At 40.4% G+C, this 22,836-nt stretch overlaps 1 protein-coding gene across 2 annotated transcripts in view; it reads right to left on the bottom strand.

Annotated features, from left to right (window-relative positions):
- Positions 1 to 587: 587 nt before the first annotated feature.
- Positions 588 to 22,836, bottom strand: part of znf385a (zinc finger protein 385A) — a 113,604-nt gene continuing 91,355 nt past the window's right edge. For both annotated transcript variants that reach the window (XM_041799654.1, XM_041799655.1), the window contains 5 exons: positions 21,838 to 22,012; positions 10,091 to 10,468; positions 1,963 to 2,147; positions 1,770 to 1,862; positions 588 to 1,483 (listed from right to left, as the gene is read on the bottom strand). In XM_041799654.1, coding sequence (XP_041655588.1) covers positions 1,235 to 1,483; positions 1,770 to 1,862; positions 1,963 to 2,147; positions 10,091 to 10,468; positions 21,838 to 22,012 — 1,080 coding nt within the window. In that variant the 3' untranslated portion in view covers positions 588 to 1,234. The remainder of the gene's footprint in view (positions 1,484 to 1,769; positions 1,863 to 1,962; positions 2,148 to 10,090; positions 10,469 to 21,837; positions 22,013 to 22,836) is intronic.

Genomic DNA, 22,836 nt, shown 5'->3' with positions numbered 1-22,836 from the left:
CATCTGGATTATAGTTGATTATTCCTCTACTGTTATTTTAAATTATTTGAAACTGCTGCTGCGGGGTAGGTGCCAGACAAAGTGATTAACAGCATGCTGCAGAAACAAGTTTTCCCAGAAAGAATTTTGGTAAATAGAATATATGTTGATATACTTGTAAAGCCAGGTGAGTGACAACACTTAAACCGGGTAAAGTCATAAAAGAAATCAGAGGGAATCGACAAAGCTCAAGTTTCCTCACAGGAGCTTTAAACTCAAAGCAGCATTATGGCATGTATGCGACTTCTGCTGTTTCACCCTTTAGATGAGCCTTCCTCTGACTGTTATGGAGGTTGGCAGATGTGCCCTTTAGCGTTTTTTTGTGTTGGTTCAGTCTATTTTAAAACACAGATTCGTTTGGGCTTGTGTGTGTCTACATGCCACCCGGGGGTGAATCCATCCACTGACCCGTGCCAGCCCCCCTCCCACCTCACACTCTCAGGGAAATGACAGGAGAGTACAATCCCCCACAGTCACTTTTCTGCTCTCTGAACCCCACCACACCACCCCCGCCCTCCTTCAACCATCAGACATGTTCAGATGCAGCTACCACCTGCCTGTCAGCCGAAGTCATGTTGCTACTAGTGTCATAAACTGAAGAATTGCCGGCCTCTGGCACAGAAGGAGAACATGTACAGTACCGAGGAGGCCGCCACAGCTACATGTGGCGCTAACAGCAAAAGACTGATGGAAGCAGCTACCCTACTGACATAACATCATTGTCTTGGTTTTTGAGGTGCATAGGATGAGAAGAACACATTGAGCTGTGATGAGAGGAGGAACCCAACCCGGCCTTGTAATAACTATAACACTACATGTGGATTAATGTTTCTAGAAAGGTCTGCATGTTTCTTTTGTAGCTATCAAGGTGGCCATGATGGGGCCACAGTGCAAGGGAGGGGGGCCAGGGAGGGTGAGAGATGTACAAGGGAGTTCAATGCATAATGAAAATCTCTCCTCATTCCATCTACTCAGAAGTCTTTGAAATGAAAGGAGAGTTTCAGGTAAAGGGAAGAAAGAGAGACATATTTCTACTCCAGTCTGCTGCTCCTTTCCCTTTTTTTCTCTGATTTCTAAATGGTTGGATTTTTTTCAGTGTCCCCTGTCAATTGCTGTTTGTTGATCATGTTCATTATCTTCACAGTGTGCTTTTGGAGTGGCTGTTCCTGACTGGCCGAGGTCAGATGGTGATGTGTCAGTAAGGGGAGAAGAGGATCGGCCCATGGGTGGTGCGGATGGGTCCTGGCGCGGGTCTCAAGATGGCGTGGCTGAGAGGTGGGCCTTGCAATAAGTGATGGTGCGGATGGGGCGCTGGAGCTGCCGCACGGAGAGCCAGCGGGTTGGATGATGCTGCGGCGGCCATTGCTGCAGCAACAGCCAACGGGTTGGGCAATAGCCCCGCGCCCAGAGCTTTGGTGAGATCCTTGGAGAAGGTCAAAGAAGACTGCGCACAAAAGTAAGAGACAAAGAGAGAAGAGAGAGAGGCAGTAGAATGATTAGTCCCAGAAGGTCAACACATGGAGGGGAAGCAGATATGGACCTTAATGCTGTAATGCAGATGTTTCACCTAAGCTGAGATTTTCAGAAGGATGAAACCAGAAAAAAGTTATCTGTCTAGATCAAATCAACACACTCTAACCACTCTAAAGCCCTGCAGTCATCATGTTTGTTACTTTTACTGTCCAACTGATCTGAGGCTCTGTGGAGTGAGAAGTCAAGTGAAAGTTTACCGCCAGATCAGCTCCCCTGTGCTTCTTGTGCCGGCTGAGGAGGGGGTTAGGCTTGCCTGCCATGCCGTCCCGGTGCCTTCGACTTGATATGTGCTGAGGGGAAGAACACCAGGAGACAGGTTTCTCTTATTCAATTGTTTTTCTTGTTAAAATATCATACATGTGAAATAAAAGAAAGAATTTTCTGTCCTACCTGTTTGAGTTGAAGTTCAGAGTTGACCCGCACATTGCAGATCTCACAGTGGAAGGTTCGTTCCTGAGTATTGGGGTCCACAGGCCCCCCTCCCTGCTCTCCACTAGGCTTGGGGCCCAGACGAGGATATGCCTTGATGGGGCCCAGCCCACTACGTGCCTCCAGAATAGTTTTGTGTTTGGTTCCTGCAGATGCACACACAGAAGAAAAGCACAGGTCAGGGACACCATCAACATAACCAGGAGTACTTTTAGAAGCTCAATAAATGGAGGGGAAAAAAAAGAATATAGAAATCCTAATTTATTGCATATGAGTCATACTGTTTCCATCTGTCTTGGAGTGAAATAAACGTGGAAAAGTGTTTCCCTGCAATGCTGCACAATAATGGAGAAAAAGCAACAGTGATGGATAACAGGCATAAAATGAAGAAAATGGACCACTGGCTAAACTCTAATAACTTTCCACATATGCTCAACATGCAAAGCATGTTCCTGTATAAAGCTGTAGTACTGGGTTTCTACCATTAGAGGGCTGCAGCCAGACAGCTGTGAACAGTGAGATGCACTCTGAGCCCTCTCTGTTGTCCATATAATTCAATAGTTTGATAATGTTTTCAATTAAGCTCATAAAGTGGGACATGTAAATAATAACAGTACAAGTGCAAACAAAGCTGAAACTTCAGTGTCAGGAAAAATAATTTTGACAATTAAAGTCAAAGTTTAAAATTTAAAGATGAGTTATTATTAGAAGCAGGTTTGTCTATTCTCATGAATTTGCAGTCAGATAGTCAGTGTGGTTCTGATCATGACAGCTGTTCATCTTTTTACTGTATCACTTAATGTTTATTCAATAAAAAGCACTATTATATAATGCCGTAGTAGTAGCAGTGCCATACTGGGACGGCTGGAGTTTATTCTCTATCTGAATACATTTTATGCCTTTTGCTGTACATTTTGATATGTCTTTGTCAATCATATAAACTTTAAAAATAGAGCATGTTAATCAGCAGACACAAAAAGTCAAATCAAAATAATTTTGTAAATATCAGAAGAGAGTAAATTAGTGAATTGTTTAATAAAATTGTGTTACCATCAGGTATAATTCAGTGACTTTAAAAAATGATCTGGGAATAATAATTGTAATTTAAAGACATAATTTAAAGACTTAAAAGCTCCTCTGAGGAGTGTTTTTATTTGGCTATAAAGCATACTGAATATAAAAGCCTCCATGGCCCTTATGCATGTGACGTCACAGTCTTTCCCACTTCGTGCTGCCCTGCCTGGACTGCAAAAAGAGCATGTAATTCATAGATGCAAGTTCTGAGGAAATACTCCTGTCTCCAAATTCCCTGTGGTAATCTGTGTGGTGCACATTTTGTACAGGGAATGTTTTAAAAGCTTTTGACGGCTGCATATAATCTTGTGAAGACTTCAACCAAATGAGATTTTCAAAATGAAATATTTGCAAAAGCTTCTTTGTGTTGTCTGTTGAGAATACTTTGACACACTTATCAAATAGCTGTTAGCTTGTACAGCTTCACAGCCATCATGTTGCATTCTTCCGTTAGTATGCTGTGCTGCAGTATACCTACACAGCACTAATCTTGTCCCCGGTGTGCACTGCAGATTTGCACTTACTGGAAGTGATGATAGTTTAACAACTTTTATTCTTCAGTTACTTTTAATCAGTGTTTTGTGGCTGTTATCTGAAACCCAAATTTCTGAGGATAACATTACCAGCTACATTTTATTAATATGCTTGCCAAGGATCTGACCACACAACTAATACTAAAGAATGTACAGTAAGGGGGCCATATTTAACGTGTACCCCATGCACAAACATTGATACCTGATCAAAATGCAACACTGTTACAAGTAGAATGTTAGTCAGCTAACTAATAGACGCTAACACACTTACATGCTAATGGTACCAAATCGTTACAGACCTGCTGCATCACAACATATCATTCGTTGAGAGTTGGAATAGTCCATCATCCCACTCTCCATTCTCCAAGGGTTTTGAGTAAGCCAGTACATTATAGAACAGGGCCAGGGACTGCTAAGGCACAAGGTGTGTAAAAGTCACCAATGCTCTGTTGATACCAAGAGTCCTGAACTTCCACTGGCATTAAAGTAAACACAAAAACTATGTGGCGGGAACTTCATGGAATAGGTTTCTATGGCTGAGCAGCTGTGTGCAAGCCGCTGCCAAACCTCGTAAATTCACTGTCGTTCAGAAAGCACCAACCATGGAAGTCACAAGCGCAGAACATCCAGTTCTTTCAAAATAAAACACAATGCACGGCATCCCGATTGTAAATCATCACTTTATCAACATTATGTCTCATCCTGCAGCGAGAGCAAAGGGTCACCGAGAGGTCAGTGGGTCATGGAGCTACAATGGCGTCATTGACGAGGAAAAGTTAACTTTTGGGGACATTTAGCCAAAAAATTTTGCATAAAACCACAGATCCTTTAAGAAAACATTAACCTTTTAACTTCCTAATGTACTCACTCAATGGAAGAAGCTATAATATCATGGACTTATACTGGAAAGGATGATAAATTAACGCCAAAAGGTAAAATAGTCTGCTGTTGACATGCTATTCCTGCGTGAACTCGCAGTTCTCCCGTGATCTCTTCATGATGATCAGGGCTGCGCGCCGTGGTGCAGCGCTCTAGACTCGCTTCCAGTGGGTGAGGTCACTCGCCTTTCGGTCAGAGCAAACCCGTGGTATAATGAATTTAAAAACAACAACAAAGTGGTGAAAAGCACACCAACCCTAGACTGTGGAGCAGTGGAAACTTGTTCTTTTGACTGATGAATTACGTTTCTCTGTTTGTGGGTCAGATGGGTGAGTCTTGGTTTAGTGAATCCTAGTCTGCCTGACTGCACTGTGCAAACTGTGAAGTTTGGTGGCGGAGGGATAATAGTATGGGTCTGGTTTCAGGGTTTGGACTAACCCCCTTATCTCCAGTTAAGAGTAATCACAATGCTTCATCATACCAAGGCCTTTCGGAAAATGCTATGCTTCCAACTTTGTGGCAACAGTTTGGTGAAGGCTCTTTTTTATTCCAACATGACTGTGCCCCAGAACACAAAGCAAGGACTATAAAGACATAGTCTGAGGAGTTCAGTTTGGAATAACTTGACTGGCCTGCACAGAGCCCTAAACTCAACCCCATCAAGCACCTTTGGGTTGAACTGGAACAGAGATTGCGCCATCAGTGCCTGACCTCATAGATATTAACAATATCATTAACACTGAGACTGATTATTTCTTGATTGTTGATATTCAGTGGCTGAAACTGCTGCCACTGGGTAAGTGTAACAGTAATAAGGGCTTGTGTCCACAGCAGGTACTTTAAGTGCTGACAGCGCAAGTTAGTGTAGTCCAGCATTTTCAGTGCTCAGCCCCCTGATGGGTATGAATGGGTAAAACACTCTTATCATCAGAGTTTTTTTCCGACCTTCACTGCTCTCAGTTAAAAGCAGTTAAACTTTGGACCAGCACTGCGCTCTTCAATGTTATTTCTCCCTCACAGATTAATCATACTGATAAGAGGCAGGATTTCTTTATTGGTGGAAGAGAAACCAGTTCCACCTGTGTTTCCAAGGGGTAAAATTCCAGGTCTACAGCTGTTTCCTCTGTCAGACAGGATTCCTTAATATTGTTTTCTTGATGACTTTTCCTTGCAATACTAAAAAAGAAGCACATAGATTTATTCTAAAATGATGCTATTGAGGAAAGCAGGGGTCAACTTTGTAACCTAGCACCGATAAATGCCTGGAGAAGCGTTCCTGAACTGAGATCATGAGCACTGACAGCACTAAAAGTGTTGGCCCTGGACCCAGGCCCTAAAGCTACAGACACATCTTTTTATATATATTCTCTGTGGTGAAGTTATACATTGGCTTGTTAGAAAGCATAACTTCAACATGCAAGACAAGATCAGCAAAGTTATGAGGTCTCGTTTAATCCACAGAGGAGGCAAAATCAAACTGAATGGAAGTTTCTCACAGGAGCTTTAAAAATAAAACCACAAGAGATAATCCTCAGCTTTTATATTTACATGTAGAGTATTTTTACATAAAGTGACTTGGCTTGATTTGCAGAATAGACAAAGAGGTGCTCTTCAACATTTCTCTCCTTAAGTGATCTGCAGTGCTGCACCAAAGGGAGAGTAACAACAGCTTCTCATTAAATAATAACACATTGTGTTTCGGCTAAACAACTTCAACATGACAAGGCTGATCAGCACACATCCTACTCCCTCTGTTTCTCTACCCTCAAAGTAACACATCCTGCTGTCATTGGCTCTGACTTTGAGTCGTTCTCCAAACCCCCTTTGAACAGAGTTAAGGTTACAGCAGAGGGAGAAAGCACTGGGGTGGTGTGGGTGGGGGGACATTCAGACTGTGGCCTCCACTGGGGAAGAAGAGGGCTGGAATGACGGATTTCGCTCGTGGCCAGAAATGTGCTCTTGGGGTGTTTCTTTTCTCTTTGTTCTATTTTAGTCTGACAGTGGATGGCCCAGTGGATTTTTTTTTTTGTCTTTGTAAGGTTCACTCAGTGTCAACTTACACACAAGCAGACAAAGCACATTTAAAAATACAAAAATAGGCAATGTGTTGACAGGAAACAGTTGTTAAAATGTTCAAATAACATTACTTACACATCATACTTTGGCTTTTTTTCTGTTTGTCTTTCTGAGCCTTACGCGCTCCTCGTATCTTGATGTCTGCACGCCATATGCTTTTATTTTTGAAAGCTTTAAACATGCAGAGTTTTGATTTTTAAAATGAGTAAGTGTGATTGCTTCCAGATTTGTTCAGTTTCAAGCGTTTCAACCCAAAGTCATTTCGGGGTTGAACTTTGTAGCCGTCTTGCTGACAGCAGACTATCCTCTGTGTTCGTGATCTCCTTTTTATTCTTACACGTGTGTTTACATTGCAAACATGCTAAATTCCAGATGTAACACAAATGTATTGTTGTTTTAATCAGTGCATGATAAAGTGTGGCTAATCTAAACATCACGCTGGCAGTGATAGCGCTTCTATCATTTTATTTTATCCAGGAAGTATTTGTTTTCTGCCTCCAAGTCTGGTTCAGCTGACTGTGCCAAACATTACTGAAAGAAGTAGGATACAGTTACACACTGTCAGTGCCTTGTTGTCTGTTGTGTTTTTCTTTATAAGTAGGAGAGTGAATCACAAAGTAAAATAAAGACTGGAGGTCAGCAGAAACTACATGTCCTCAGAGGAAAACAAGGTCAAAAGTAGAGCTCTGTTGGCATGACATGATGGATAAAATCAGGCAGCAGGAACCTGAGGGCTGTTCAGAGCCCTGAGAATCTGTCCTTATGTGTGAAAGCTGCCTGGCACATTGTTGAAGCTGCTATTGTGTAGTAAGCTCACCCACATAATATCCCTATCTTTCTTCTATTCCCCTGATTAACTCCCCCTTGCAGTGGTAACCATCCTCCTCTGCAACTTTTTCAAGTAGAAGGCTCCGGGCTAAAGGAAACCGTTTTATGCTGCGTGCAGCAAATGGAGAGACAATTCATGAATGTTGGAGTAGGGGAGAGTTTGGTTTTAAAGAATCATGTCTTGTGTGGGTGAAGAAAGAGGGGTGGGTAAAAGACCGGAATACACCGCGCTCCTGAAATGAGGAGATGAGTGATTGATTTCGTAGGTCGAGACAGTCGGTGTCAAACAGATCAGCTATCTGCTGAGCAGTGATCCTCTCATTGCCCTCTGCTGGGTCACAGTCAATCCATTAATTAAGATGGTTCACTGCCAGTAACCGGCCATATATGACATTAACAAGTGGCATCCTCCAGTGTTGAAAAGTGATACCAAAGTGCAAAAAACTGCTGTTCTTTGAGTGTCCGCTTAAGCTTGGCTGCAAAAGCCACAGGGATCATGATATCACATAAAAATGCTTACTTTTACAGCAGAGATAGACAAGTGTACAGTCTGGCTTTTAATAAGTAATGCCTTCATTAGTATACACTGTCCAGGGTGTGATTTAATTTTATAACTCATCTGATTGGATTAATATTGAGGGCATGCAATATGTCTGATTTAACATAAAGCCTACATGCACCTCCTCAAGAATATAAGTGTAAAGGGTCTTCTGCTTAGCACTGGCTGCTAGTCTGAATTGACTGCAGGTTTATTGTGCACACTCTAGTAAGACGAATGGCTGCAGACAGCAATGCAACTAGTCAAATCTACTTTCCAACATCCTTATACTGTATATCTGTCTCTCTCTCAGAGGCCTAGCAAGTAGATCTAGAAACCACACTGGAGCTTGAATAGAAGTATACATTTTAAAGCCTAAAGCACACCTATGGCATGTGTTTACACATAGCATAAAATTCAAAGATCAGTTGTTTTTTTTTTCTATAAAAAATTCTGATTTCACTTTTTTACAACACTTCTTGGTTGCTGTCATTGTTTCTTGGATACAGCAATACATACTGCACTGTAGACTTTTTTTTTACCAAGGTATTATTGTACCATGAGACTTTCTTACATCCCTAAGAGTGAATGAAAGTAAGTTGAGACAGCATCTCCCAGTGCCATCGCTAAGCTTCAGTATTAGGCGTCAGAACCTGTGAGTGACATCACTGAGACTCAGTCCATATTTTATACATTCTATGGATGGTGTGCTGCAGTCTGAAAAACAAACATGTGTTATGTCTAAAAATATGTTTTTCTGTTTGTGAAACATTAAAAAATTATATTTTATTTCAGATTAAATTTTGTAAAAAGTTTCTGAACTATGGATAAAAAAATGTTCCATCTTCAGCAAAGTATCTTGATGCATCTTGGTATTGCCTTGTCATAACCTCTGTTTTGTTCTGTTTTTGGTGTGTAAAAAGAAATTATTAAAAAAGAGTAGGTTATGTTGACTGGCATCTTCTGTGGGTAATCATCTTACTGCCAAGACCTCATACAAATCCACTTAAAAACACTCACCAAAAAAAAAAATAAATAAATAAATTATATATATAGTGCTTAACAAATTTATTAGACCACCACCCAAAGTAAGGTTTATGCCACAGCTGCCCTAAATCAACAGCATTGGTAATTACCAAAATCATTTTTTATGTGTCTGCAATGGTTAATACACTAACATGTTGAAGCTCTTTAACCCAAATGATATTTTTAATGCTAAAATATAATTATTATTGTTCTCCATCAATTTTCAAATTTACTAATTTAAAAAAAATCTGAAAAAACTTTTTATACACTACATGCTAATTTTATTTAAAAAAGGATTTCACAGCCTTACAATGTTAATAATGAGCAACAACTTTGATTTCTATGAATTATTATTATTATTATTATTATTATTATTATTATTATTATTGTTATTATTTTAAAGATTTATTTTGGGCATTTTTATGCCTTTTATTTGATAGAGGAGGATAGTGGATAGAGTTGGAAACAGGGATGAGAGGGGGGGAGAGACATGCGGTAAAGGGCCTCGGGCTGGACGACATCTCTGTTCCATTGGGTTTATATGGTGCATTTTTTGTCACAAACACCCTTAGTGTATAAAAAAGGCATACAGAGTTTATTATTGACTTGTTTCAGGTTCTGATTTTGAAATACCAAAATCTTTTGAAAAAAAAAATACCCTCCAAACTTTATGTTGCTGGCTTTAACAGTCAAATAATAAATGAAAGTAAAGAAAAAATTTAAGAAAAAGATGCCAAATGGCTTAAACACCCTTCAAGGGTGAAATTGACCACCAGTTTTTCCTCTTAGCCTATTTAAAAATTCATTTCATGAAAAAGTGTACAACTATTCCAATTAAAAAAATCAACAGTATTCCTCATTGCTCTTTGAAAAGTTGTGTTTGTAAGTTGCTAAATTTGTATTTCTCTGCAAAGTCAATCAGTCACAAAGGGTGTGATTGCTTCCAGCAACAACAACAGCCATGTGGTCTCAGTAAATGGAGGGGCTAAAATGAGAAGGAAGTTCCGTCTCTGAAAAGTCAAACTTCATCTACAGTCACAGTTAATCCCACATGATCTGACTGCCTTTTATTGTGCTAAGCTAAGTGCAAAGCTTCACTGCAGTTTCACGTATCCACGCTCACAGATGAACCCACCTTTGTTGTGGGCCTCCAGCTGTGACAAGGAGTTGACAGCCACTTTACACAGCGAGCAGTACAGCAGCTTCTTGGCTTTGTCTTCCTCTGTCTCTGGGTTGGATGGGTTGCTGGAGGCTGGGGGGCCGGCGGGTCCTGAAACAGGGGGTCCAGTTCCAGGCTGCTCTGTGCTGGCACTGCCGCTGCTGCAGCCTGGAGAGGAAGAGGAGGAGGGGGAGGAGGAGGTAGGGGGGATAAAGGGGGCAGTGGGGTTGGGCAGGAGGGGGCAAACTGAGGGCACGGGGGAGTCCATGGGTGGAGTAGGTGGGGTTGTGAGAGGAGGGAGGGGCCCCGGGGCCAGCAGGGGCACATTTAACTGGGATATGGGCCGCGTCTCATCTACAAAAACAGACAAAAGGGGAAGAAAATGTTAAAATTAAGTGTGGAAACTTAATTAATCATTTTGCACTCATAAAAGTATAACATTCAAACTGTAAAGTATTTTTATTGACTGCACACAGGCCTGCCCAAGAACTGGCTAAGCCCCTGTAAAACTCAGAGAACAGGCCCTCCCCAGTTGTGATTTCTTGATGATATCATTGCATGTGTTTTGGATAAGCAGCATTGGTGGCTAACAGTCTTAGCTGACAGTTACCTCATTTTGGATCTGAAGAGTGTGTCAAGCCGTTATCGGTTCTGATGTTGACACATTTTATTTATGTTCCTTTAATCCTATTCCCCACCTTTTTTACCCTTTATGCCACTTCCTTTTTCACATTTAAACCCATTGTTGCTGCTTTTTGCCCATTTTAGACACTTTTCATTTTCTTTTTTTGCTACATTAAGCCCATTGACTTCAATTCTTTGCCTTGTTTAACACAATTTTGACACCTTTTACCCACTTATGCCACTTCTTACTCATGTATACCGCTTATGACCATTTTACCACTTTGTTTTGCTATTTTAAACATACATGCTTCTTTTTTGCCAAATTTTACACATTTTTCTACCATTTTAACCCATTTAAACCATTGTTGTTGTTTTTTACCAATGTGTGCCAACTCTCCCCCATTCATGCCACGTTTAATCCATTTTAGCTACTTTTAACTCATTTTTGCTAATTTTCAGCCATTTATGCCCCTTTTATAAGCAATTTTTGCCACTTTTGCCTTCTTTTGTTACTTTTTACCCATTTATGCCATGTTTTACCCAATTTTTACCCCTTTTTGCCAATTTTAGCACTTCTTTTTACCATTTTAACCCATATTTGCTTCTTTTTTGCCAAGTTTAACCCATTTCTACCCTGCTTTGCTCATTGTTAACTATTTGTTCCACTTTTAACCCAGTTTTGCTGCTTCTTGCCCATTTTTGTTGGGTTTTAGCATTTTTTTTTTGACATTTTTTATCCATTTGTGACACTTTTTGCCCAATACAGCCATTCCTTACCAACCCATACCACTTTCGTCCTCTTTATGCCACTTTTTTTCCCCATTCATGACAGCTTCCTCCATTTATGCCACTTTTCACCCATTTTTGCACTCTATTTATACCATCTTTTGCCCAAATAAGCCAATTTCACCTATCCATGCCACTTTTCACCCCATTCATGCCAGTTTTTGCCCATTTATGCAACTTTTTTTTACCCATTCATGCCACTTTTGTCCATTTTTTTCCACATTTTTTAAATCTCTTTTCAGAATTGTTCAATACTTTTACAATAAGTTTTGTTTAAAAAAAAAAAAAACTTCTGGCATGTTTACGTTTGTGTACATCATGGCTTAGCAATGAAATCTAACATTACTTTCCAAGTGGTTCACTCAGTGTACCCCTCCATATTTTTAATGTTACAAAAAAGGTCACTATGTTTTAAGAAAGGGGGTTTACACTTTGAAAAATGCTATATTGTACTACAGCAGTAACATGACTTTTTGTTGCCTTGATAAGAGTGTTTATTATTCAGGTTGAAAATAAAATATGGCTATCACAGCTTGATTTCATAATGGACCATCATTTTGCTAATCTCCAAGGACCCCCAGTTTGCCTGGGCCCCACAAATCTCCCCCCTTTATCCCCCCTTATGGGCGGCCTTGACTGCACGTAGAAACTTCCTGTTTATTAAACCACATTCAGAGCCGCTCCTAGTTGCGTGTGGGCAGCCCAGTCGGCCACATAGATCAGACAAACCAACACAAAGCTCCAGCAGATGGAAGTGCTTTTTAGTACTGTATAGACGGAAAGAGTTCAAACGTGATCCTTTTAATTAAGTTTCATATAAAGCACATCAGAGGAGAAATAATGTATGTCCCATGTGTGTAAAGACATTCAAACATGTTTAATATGCATCTTAGCTTTTTGAAGTTTTCAAACCAGCCGCTCACTGATGTGGTTTCACCTTTTGAAAAGTTTCTGACAGGGAAAAAAAAATCAGGAAACAAGAAGTCTCTATGTGCATGTTAAGACTCTTTCCCAAACACCTGTTGTTTTTGGGTGGGTTGAAGCAAAAGGCCACTTGCTGAGTCACAGGGCAAGAATTAAATCCAAAGAAAATATTTATAATTTTTCCTCTTTTCCTTTGTGGTTGATTGCATGACAGTTCTCTTCCATTTTCCACCACAGAACATGTTTATATATACATTTCCAGGCATATGTTTCTAGTCAGCGACTCTACACGTAATGCAGTTGGTATTCACTAAGCAGTGGGTGTTGGCTGGATTGGGAACACCTAATTTTGGGTGGGGTATTCAGACCCCCTCCTCCAATCAGCAGGGACCAGCCAGGCCCTTCTCCAAACTCCACAGGATGCAGCGCCATGGCCAGGCAACAGAAAAGCCCCACGGGATCATAGTATTTCAGGGATAGAGTGGAGTATTTCTAGGGAGAAAACAAATATTGGCTCTAAGAGCTCCATTTCCTTTAAAGATCCCAGCATGCTTTGTCTTTGTGTCATACTTCACAGGGCCAGGATGTATATGCATGTTCTGTTCCACTTTAGCATCAATCTCTTTTGCTATATGATAATCTGAGGATTGTGTAACTGAAGAGTGGTTACTACATTGCGTCATCGCTTATGAAGATGCCATTGTGAATGGTTTCCATTCCTCTGCTCTCCAAGATCAAAATTCGCTCTCTTTCCGTATTGGAAGTTTCCAGCTGCAGAGCTGCTCACAGCGTTTGTCTAACAGATGTTTTGTTATAAAATAAAAAAAAACTATAGTTCTCATCTTTATGGCACTGAGGAGTCCATAAACCAGGGCTGGATTAAGATGCAGTGTGAGGCTGAGTGCTATTTGAAGAAATTTGTGACTCATACTTGCTTACTTTGCCACATTTTTGGCAGAGTGTGTTGAAGTGATTGCAAAGCATGAACCTGCAGGTGAAAGAGTGCAGTTTGACAGAAGTGAAGTGTATTTATTTCTGGATTGATGTTAAATTTGGCCACACACACATATGCCTGACTTTAGCACGATGCTGGAAATCCACATTGTCCATAACATGTGGTTTCAGTTAAGATCCAGAGTTGAGGAATCGAGAGGGTTGGCCAGATAGTAATGAGGGATTTCATGATCCATGTTGGACTGGAGATCTGCCATACCAAACCATCACATCCAGTCAGTGTTCCACCTCATACCATAGTGAGTGTCTCACACACTCACCCCGTTATAACAAGGTCAGCTTGAGGTGAAACCCTCAGACCCCCTGAAGCAACCATAATTCTCCTTTTGTCCTCGCAAAGCCAAAATCATGAATCTAACCAAGCACAAAGTAATTCTTCTTCATAACATTGACTGTTTTTAAAACAAAGCATGAAAGGTTCAGTCAGCTTTTCTCTCAGAGTAAAACCAGCCACAAACGAGTATTTCTTTTTCTTGCTCTGAAATTTCACAGTCGGAGGTACTTGATCCTACAGACACTGGGGATATACTGTAAGTCTAATTAAACACTGATAAGCCAGCTAACTGACATCTCTTAAATGAATCTCCCCTGCTAGCTGGCCTCATGGCCAAACAGAATAAAGCAGTATTAGCTGGGAGAGGTCAGCAGAGTGAGATAACTAAGTCCAGATGCTGTGCAGTATAGCCCGGTGTGTCTGCATCGCCTTTATCCACTTCAGGAAATTAAAGCTATGTATAGTATGCAGTCCACGGGGAGAGGTATTGTCCTTAAAGCAATGGGATTGGAATCAAATTCCAGCATGAGAACTTCGGTTGCTTTCTGCAAAAGTCAAAGTTCAACATGACTTCTTAAAGGAGTAGTGCGCAGGATTTAGTTGTACCTGGCAAGGGGGTTTGAAAGATGCACTGTCTGAGTTATAGCGCTTCATGTTTTCAGGGTGTGCTGCATTCATAAATACATTTTTCACTCTGACTCTTAATGAAATTTTCATGCCTATAAACTTAACGTGCGAAGTTGGGGTGAGCTGATGTGAGTGCACAGTGGGAAGTAACAAAAAAATTCAATGTAAAAATAGGGTGATGAGGTCAATACCACACAACCTATGCAATAATAAAACTGCTTCGTTGTGCTTTCTTTTCACCGAAATGCTATTTTGTTGAAGTTGTGATCATGTCAAACTAACAGAAGCATTGATAAGAGGCTAATATTCATCATCATGTAACTGACTCTGCTGCTGTTTCCACTCCTGGGTCATTCTTTTCTCATCATGTCTTGTCTTATGAGAGTCCCCACTGCCTTGCTACAGTACAATAGGCATCCTATGAGGTGCATGGAAGATTTCTGGGGCTGTCTACCCAAAATTTTCTAGAAATTTTCCATAGTGCAGAAAGGCTTTTGCATCTTCTTTAGCCTTTTTAACATATGCACTTCAGAAAATGACATGAAAGGTCAAGTTGCCCTTGACATCTTGACTTTCTTGTTCACATATGCATTTAACAGTGGGACACTTTTGTTTTTGGGTGACTGTCACAGGAGGCAGGATATGACATAAAAAGGACAAGTAAATGTGAACCGAGCAGCAGCGTCCACAGTCATGACAGTTTTTTCCTGTTTTATGCTACATGCATTTGAACGTATTCACAATATTAGCATACTTTTCCAGACTAGAAGGCTTATTCATTCCTTTGTTTTTCATGGTTGGACTACTACAACACACTCTTCACATGCATAAGCAAGTTTGACTATGGCTTGACTCTGTCAGGGTGACCATCATGTTCTTGGTCCTGTTTTACTATGGCCCTTCTTCTCTGATGGCTCAGTCTGGCTGGACGACCAGGTCTCAGAAGGGTTCTGGTTGAGTCGAACTTATTCCATTTGAGAATTATGGAGGCCCCTGTGCTCTTGCGAACTTTTAGAGCAGCAGATTTTTTTGTAGCCTTCTTCAAATCTGTACCTTGCAACAATCTTGTCCAGGTCCTTTGACCTCAAGGCTTAGTTTCTGCTTTGATGTGCATGACCAGCTGTAAGGCCTCCTATAGAAAGGTGTGTGCTTCTCCAAATCATGTCAAATAAGTACCACAGGTGGACTCTAATCAAGGTGTAGAAACATCTCAGCAACGATCAAGAGAAATGGTAGGTACCAGAGCTAAATTTCAGGTGTTGTCATGTCAGTGTGACATTTCATTTTTTTACTATTCATAAACTTGAATACCTTCTGGATGAACTGTGTGGAGGGATGATGGATACTCTGCATTTGTTTCACTTGTAGATTAAATTGTGCAAATTAAAGGAACAATATGTAAAATTTGGGATTATCAGTGACAGCTAAAAGAGAGAATGCTCACTTCTGTTGGTACTTGTGGCAACGAGTTGAAGGTAAAGTAGTAAAGAAGTCCCTCCTGTGGTACTGCAGAAATACACAAGATGCAAAAATACAAGATGATGGGGTCCATGGAGAAGACCCTCCTTATGTATGAATAAAAGACTTATTCTAAGTTGATTAAAAAATAAAACAGTTTTATATATCCAGGCGATTAAACACTAATTTAGAAAGACCAACACGAAATATTATGTTCCACTCTTACCAAGTTTGTTCTGCTAAATGCCACTAGGCTTAATATCACAGACTGTACCTTTAATCCAGAGGAGCCCTTTTATTGATGCCTGCTTGTCTGACACAAGACTGACCCACTGACTGTGTGGGTTTGTCGGTGGCTGTGTTTGGTGTTTGCTGATGTGTGAGATGGGGTAAGGGTTACTTAGGTAGAATGTCTCCATCTACCAAATGTGCATCCAGCCCCTTCCATTTTTAATCATTTACAAGCTACGAAACCTAATGCTGAGCCTCATTCATAATGCAGTTGGGTGCATATTTACCAGTCTGTGCTGTATCTGAGCACAAACCCAAAAGCAGTTTCAAAGTCGTGCCCACATTAGTTTTATTAGGCAGGCCTGTCTCTGTTGACTAGTCCTGGGATATTTCAGCACAGAGGAATCCAAACAAGTGAATTCCCTGAAAATGGACCTCTGAGACCAAAGACGACCACAGACAGAGCATGAAAACCATTCCAGCTTTGTGTAACTCGACACGACAGTCACCTCACAGCCATGCAACTTTAGCTCTCACATGAAAGTCATCTGTTTAATTGACCTTGGCTGGGCGTATGTGTGTGGATAAAGAGCGCCATAATATCAGGGTGGTTTTAAGCGGGCCCTTCATTAGAGTGGGAGTGTCAGACAGTAGAGGGATAAAGCAGAGGGGGGAGGAGAGAGGGGGGCTTCTCTCCAAGTAAACAGCTGCCTCTCCATCACCCAAAGGCCCCTGCCAAACCCTCAACTCACCAGGCCAAATCCCTCTAAGCTGAGGGCCTCCTCTTTGAGGGCAACTCTGACCGCAAACCCTTTGAGGACTATAAAGCATGTGACCTGTTCTGATAGCCGAAAGGTTAAGAAACCAACAGCATTCGAAATGAGAGCCAGCAGCAGTGACCCTCTGCTGTTTGAGCCTTCAGCAAGGTCTCTGTGTGTTCTGTTTGTGTCTATCATTGCCGACTGCATTGTGTTTGTTCTAATAAAGTCATGCAGTATAAAAGAGACAGTTATAACAGTGCTAAACTGATCTTCTGCTGTAATATATCTGAATGTGTTTGTGCCAAAAATTCCATATAAACAAATCAGACATTCACTGGAAAAATCACTTAAACAAATGCTGCTTTGTGCTGCACAGGAAGTGCACTGTGGGAAATCCTCTTCTCATCCTCCCATGTGTGCTCACATGACCTAAACCATTTTTTGTGTAAGTTTGTTTATATGTGTGTATGCATTATGTGTAGCTTAAATGTTTTGTGACGCAAATGGTTACCCCAGCCCAAAACCACAGCATCCATCCTCCTTTCCCAGCACAGCTGCTTTCTCCCAGAGATCTGTCCCCTCTTCATCACAAAGCAGAGCGACAGGATCACACTGAGGGCATGCACACACAAACATATAAGAAAGCTAGCATGCAGGCAGGCCAAGAGGAGACAAGGTTTCTAGGGTCACGAGACAGAGGCTTGGATGGAAAAAGGCATTCTTTCACATGTTGCTACTTTCAGATCTTAATCATGGCAGGCCCCTAATGCTCTGGAGTGAAGGCTAAGTCATGGCAACAGGCTTGGAGCTGAAACCCAAAAAGAATGAAAATGACTGGGTCTCTCACTACTCTAGATCAGCTAAAAGAAAACAAACTTTAGTGTTACTTCTATTGATGAAGAGAAGAGCTAAAGACAGAAGGCCTCAGCTCTGTGTCCGCCTGCTCAGTCAGTCTTTATCGGAGTTAAATCTTTTCATACATCGTGTTTGCTCTGTGCCCTCCTGCCAATAAATGCCTGGTAAACAGACAGCTACAGAAATTTGTGTAATTGTCAACAAAACATGGCCGGGTCTATTTATTGCCTCATGTGCATTCCAAGGACAGAGTGGTGACACTGAGGGAATGGAAAATGTTGGGAGGGGAAAGAAGAAGGGCAGAAGCTCACAGGACCCAGTCTCTGAATTAAAGCCTGAAATAGGAGGATGAGCAAGACGTGGCTGGAAGAATACAACTGAGACAACACAGACAGAGCTAAAAAGACACCGCTAAAGAAAGAGCCGGCTATGATTCAACAATGTGTGCATCTTCATCAGCTGATAAAGTAATCCTGAAACCGTTAATTGCTTTTCATTAATATCAGATCAGCTGTTGTCTCTGTCTCATCTGCTACCGGCTTGGATTGCAGTTATTCAGACTTTAAACATGATGTCATCTTTATCTTCTCAGTAAATATTAGCAATCACCACCACCACAACCGTGAGCCAGTGACTAATGATAGGACAAAGGGCTGGTAGAGTCTCAGGCCCTCCAAAAAGCTGAGCCCCAACTCCCTCCAGATATTTGGTCTATATGATATTTATAGAATAAAAACTGTATTTGTGATATGCACAAACCAAAATTTATATATGAAAACATGAACTTTTGATTTTTATTTCTATAAGTACAGCGCCTATTAAAAGTATTCACCCCCTTAGATGTTTTACCCTTTAATTGATTTTATAAATCAATTATGGTCAATATAATTTGTCTTTTTGACTGAAAAAAAAGTTATTTAACCCTTTACCTTTACAAACCTTCCAGAGCTGGCTGCCAAGAAGCACCCCCACAGCATGATGCTGCAACCGCTGTGCTTCACAGTGGGGACGGTGTGTTTATGGTGATGTGCAGTATTTTTTGTATCCATCTCCTGACTTATACTTTTCATTAAAATGTTCTCTGAGTTGCTTGGAGTGTTCTTTTGACTTCATAGTGTAATGGCAGCCAGGAAATACTGACTGACCAGTGAATGGACCTTCCAGACACAGGTGTAATTATACTACAATCACCTGAGACACATTCACTGCACTCAGGTGATCCCATTTCACTAATTGTGAGACTACTAGCACCTGTTAGCTGGACCTCTGTTGAATTAGGTCAGTCACTTAAAAGGGGTTGAATATTTGTGCAGTCCCTTTTCTACCTTAGTATTTTTGGTTAACTGACAATGCATTGTAGAATTCTAATTTCACTTTAAAAAAGAGGGTTTTTTTTTGGTAAAAATTGAAATTATATTGACCATGATTGATTTTTTAAAGCCAATAAAAGGGTAGACATCCAAGGGGGAGAATACTTTCAGTAGGCACTGTAGTAAAACAATAAAATGAATACTTTTAATGACATCATTGTGCTCCTAATGTCCGGTATTTTGTTCCTTCCAAAGTTTGATTGGTTTGTTTGTATGGTTTCAAGTTTTAATGAATATTTGTGGAAACATAAATGTACAAGTTTCTAATAAAGGAACTTTCTTAGGTGTAACATCTTTTCCAAGATACAATAAGTTATACTCATCAACTAATATTGGGTTGCATTTTCTCTGTTACAAGACAAGAAAAATTGAGTATACTTCAGTGGAACTAGTGATTCCAACAATAAGGATTGCAATTGTTACCATGGTGCCATTACAAATGGTGGAGGAGAAGACAGTCTGAATGAGCTGTATTATACTGCAAGTGAGCAAAGTAAGCTACTACTGTGCTCTGTGCCTCTGGCTAACCTGAGCGGCATCTGGCTTGCAGCTGCTTGAGGGATATAAGTCTGTCTTTCATGATCATATCTGTTGAATCTGCTTTAACATAATGTATTTGGCCAACTTTTCATAGTCACAATTTCATCTAAAACAGATCTTTTGCTGCATTTTGGCTCTTGGTTTGTTTACAGGACAACAGTATCTGGGTGACTAAAAAAATAGAAAGTTTTGAAAATGGGTTCAGGAGTGAAGACTTTTAAAAACGCTATCATTTCACTGTTGCATAAAACATTGCAATCATGAATCCCCCTGAAAACAAAGACTTAAGGCTCATTCATGCTCCTTTTACATAAATAAATAGATCTGTGCTTTTCAAACCATACAATCATGGCTGCTCACATACTCACATGTCTTAATTGCTGCGCCATCCTCCATCCAATTATTCAGTTGTACTTGTCTGTCTCCCACCCCATCTGAGCTAACATCATTTACAGTGCATTCAGAAAGTATATAGACCCCAGCTTTGCTACATTGCAGCCTGATGCTCCAGTTGAAAAAAAAAATCTAAACTATACTTTAAACTTCTATGGTCTAAACTCACCCCATCATGACAGACTGAGTTTTATAAACTTTTGCAAATATATGAAAAGTTAAATTAAACCCCTTTGCAGCAACACTTAAAATCTAGCTCAGGTTTCTTCCAGTTCTCTTGATCTTTGCTGAGATGTTTCTACAACTTGATTGGAATCAGGCTGTGCTAAAATAAACTGACTGGACTTGATTTGGAGAGGCTCTGAAGTGTTGTAGTCTTTTTGTGGATTGATAAGAACACTATTTAATTAGGACATTGTCATTTGAACATGAAATTGTGTCAAAACAAAAAAAAAAATCTGTTTTCTGTGGACTATTTCCATGTAAACATGGCCTTAAACACAAGCTAGTGCAACACTAGTCTTGCGTGTAGCTGAGGGATTTTTACAAGTCTAAAGATATTTTTATAGTGCCCTTGGTTTGCAGCACAATTGCCTGTGTTTCTTGTATCCTGTTTAAAATAATTTAATTAGTTCAACATTATTTATAGAATTTACATTGCTTGCTTTATATATTAGCTAATGTGCAGTCAAACTCCACATTATGCCTTGTATTTGACCTTTTTTACTCTATGGTAGTAGTGGTAATGATGTTGCACCTCTTAATATCTTGTTCAGGAGTCTGCCAACACACAAACATATGCAGACCACAGTGGGATGCCTTGAAAAGATGCCAGTAAACTGCCACTTTGCCAAGCTATGTGTGCTGTGTGCCAATTGACCTGCTCACAGTCTTAATGGATAACCACAAACAAACATTTCTCCACTAAACAAAGCATTTTTGTGGCTAGCCTGGGCTAATACTAGGGATTGTCTGTAGTGCATGTAATGATGCCTCTGCTTTGATTAGCCTGTCAGTCAAAAATCGGGTCAGCAGACATTTGGTTCTCATTGTCTAATCCTCTTGGTACTATCCAAGCATGACGTATCTCTTATGATATTTATTTATTTATTTGTTTGAACTTTATACACTTTTCTTCAAAACAGTTCCAGCCAGTGAGAAGAAGCTTTACAGTGTTGTAAAATCAGTCACTAGATGCAATAAATACTTATTGAATATTCTGTATTTGGGTTGCGTTTGCGCCAAGCTGTCAATTTAAACATCCCAACCTTATTGGAAAATGGGGTCAGATTCTTCTGCTTGAGCAAAGTTTTCCTATAAACCTGCCTGACTTCATTGGACTGATGATCGGCTGCTTTCATCAAACATTTGCCAGAACTTAACCAAAGCTAAAGTCAGACTGACTTGGACGTATTCCTTTGAAGGCTAAATCTAATTTCTCTGTGCAATTTCAAATGTCTGGGACAGCAGAAAAAAAACTTTATCTGTGTCCCACTTTTAAAGTTCCTTTCTCAGTGTTTGGAATTCTATATGTGAAAACATAATATATGTAAATATATATATATGAGAAAACTTTTCACACTGCTGTGAGTGCAAATAGTGGTTTTTTTGATTTATTGGTTGGTCATAAACTCTGCTGGAACTACATCAGACCACACAGAGAGCCGAGGCGCTCCAAGAACAACAACATAGTGCAGAGCCACTGTGATTAGAAGCCGTTGCTATTCTTGAATATTTTTCATTTGATTTTCCAGAAAAATGCTAAACCTCTAAACATCCTGCTCAGACTAATGTGTTATTCCTAGAACAAAAAAAGCACTTTTTCTTTGCCTCTACTCCTGTTTGTTTGTTTTTGCTCCCTCTCACCGGCTTTGCTTGCTTCGCTGTCTGGGGCGGTGCCAGGGGCTCCAGGCGGGGATGGGGAGGAGGTTGGGGGCACAGTTTGAGGCTTGTCTCCTTCTTGAGGACGACTCTTTGAGGTCTCGATGCCTTTGACTCTCCTGGCATGGCGGTTTCCTTTATAATGGGCTTCTGCCTGGCTCTAGAAGAACACACAGACACAAAAAACATGTTAAAGCTCTTTCTGAGTATTTTTTTGCAGTGTCTAATGACAAAAAACATTTAATCTGTCTTTAATTTAAACATCTAATATGCTACTCACATAGATCATAGACAACAAAAAGGCCGTCCCCTCCTCTGACACCTACCCACCATCTGTAGTTATAGGCACTAAAAATTACCACAGGAAAATAACCATTCTTCCTCCAGATGGTGTGGTTTACTTCTGTAGCTCATATGGATGCATCAGTATTAGTTTCAGTACTTTCATAAGCTTCTTAAACTCCTCAGGAGCTTTAAAGTTGCAAGAAAACTCCAGCAGGTGAATAAAACATTGCAGTTAGGATTTCTGTTTGGCCTGCACTCACCTGCATGTGTGTCATTATGATAGCATGTTATTTAATACACTTAGGTGACTGAAGACACAGACAGCAGACAGGTTTTCGACAGAGAGATGGATAGATTACACATATGGGAGCTAAATGGAAAGGTACTGCAGTGATGGATATGTTTGCAAAGAGATCTGTTCAACCCTTTTTTACAGCTATCCTTTCAGATCTTAAAATTCACGATATGATGCTTCCACACATAAAGACAACACGTTGAGCTGCATGTGTTAACACAACAGGATAAATTTGTCAAACAGCTATAATTGGACTTTTTCCTTCTAGCCCTGAAGAAAATTTTTGGCATAATGTCAGGGAGAGAGGATGTATGAAGCAGGAAATATTCAGGCAATTAACCTTGGGCAATGACATCCACAGAGTGTCCTGTGGCTTGGGTGTGACAGATGTGATCACTGTGCAA

The sequence above is a fragment of the Cheilinus undulatus genome, linkage group 11 (assembly GCF_018320785.1).
Source record: "Cheilinus undulatus linkage group 11, ASM1832078v1, whole genome shotgun sequence".
Lineage (NCBI taxonomy): Eukaryota > Metazoa > Chordata > Actinopteri > Labriformes > Labridae > Cheilinus > Cheilinus undulatus.
This window is presented reverse-complemented; position numbering and strand designations above follow the sequence as displayed.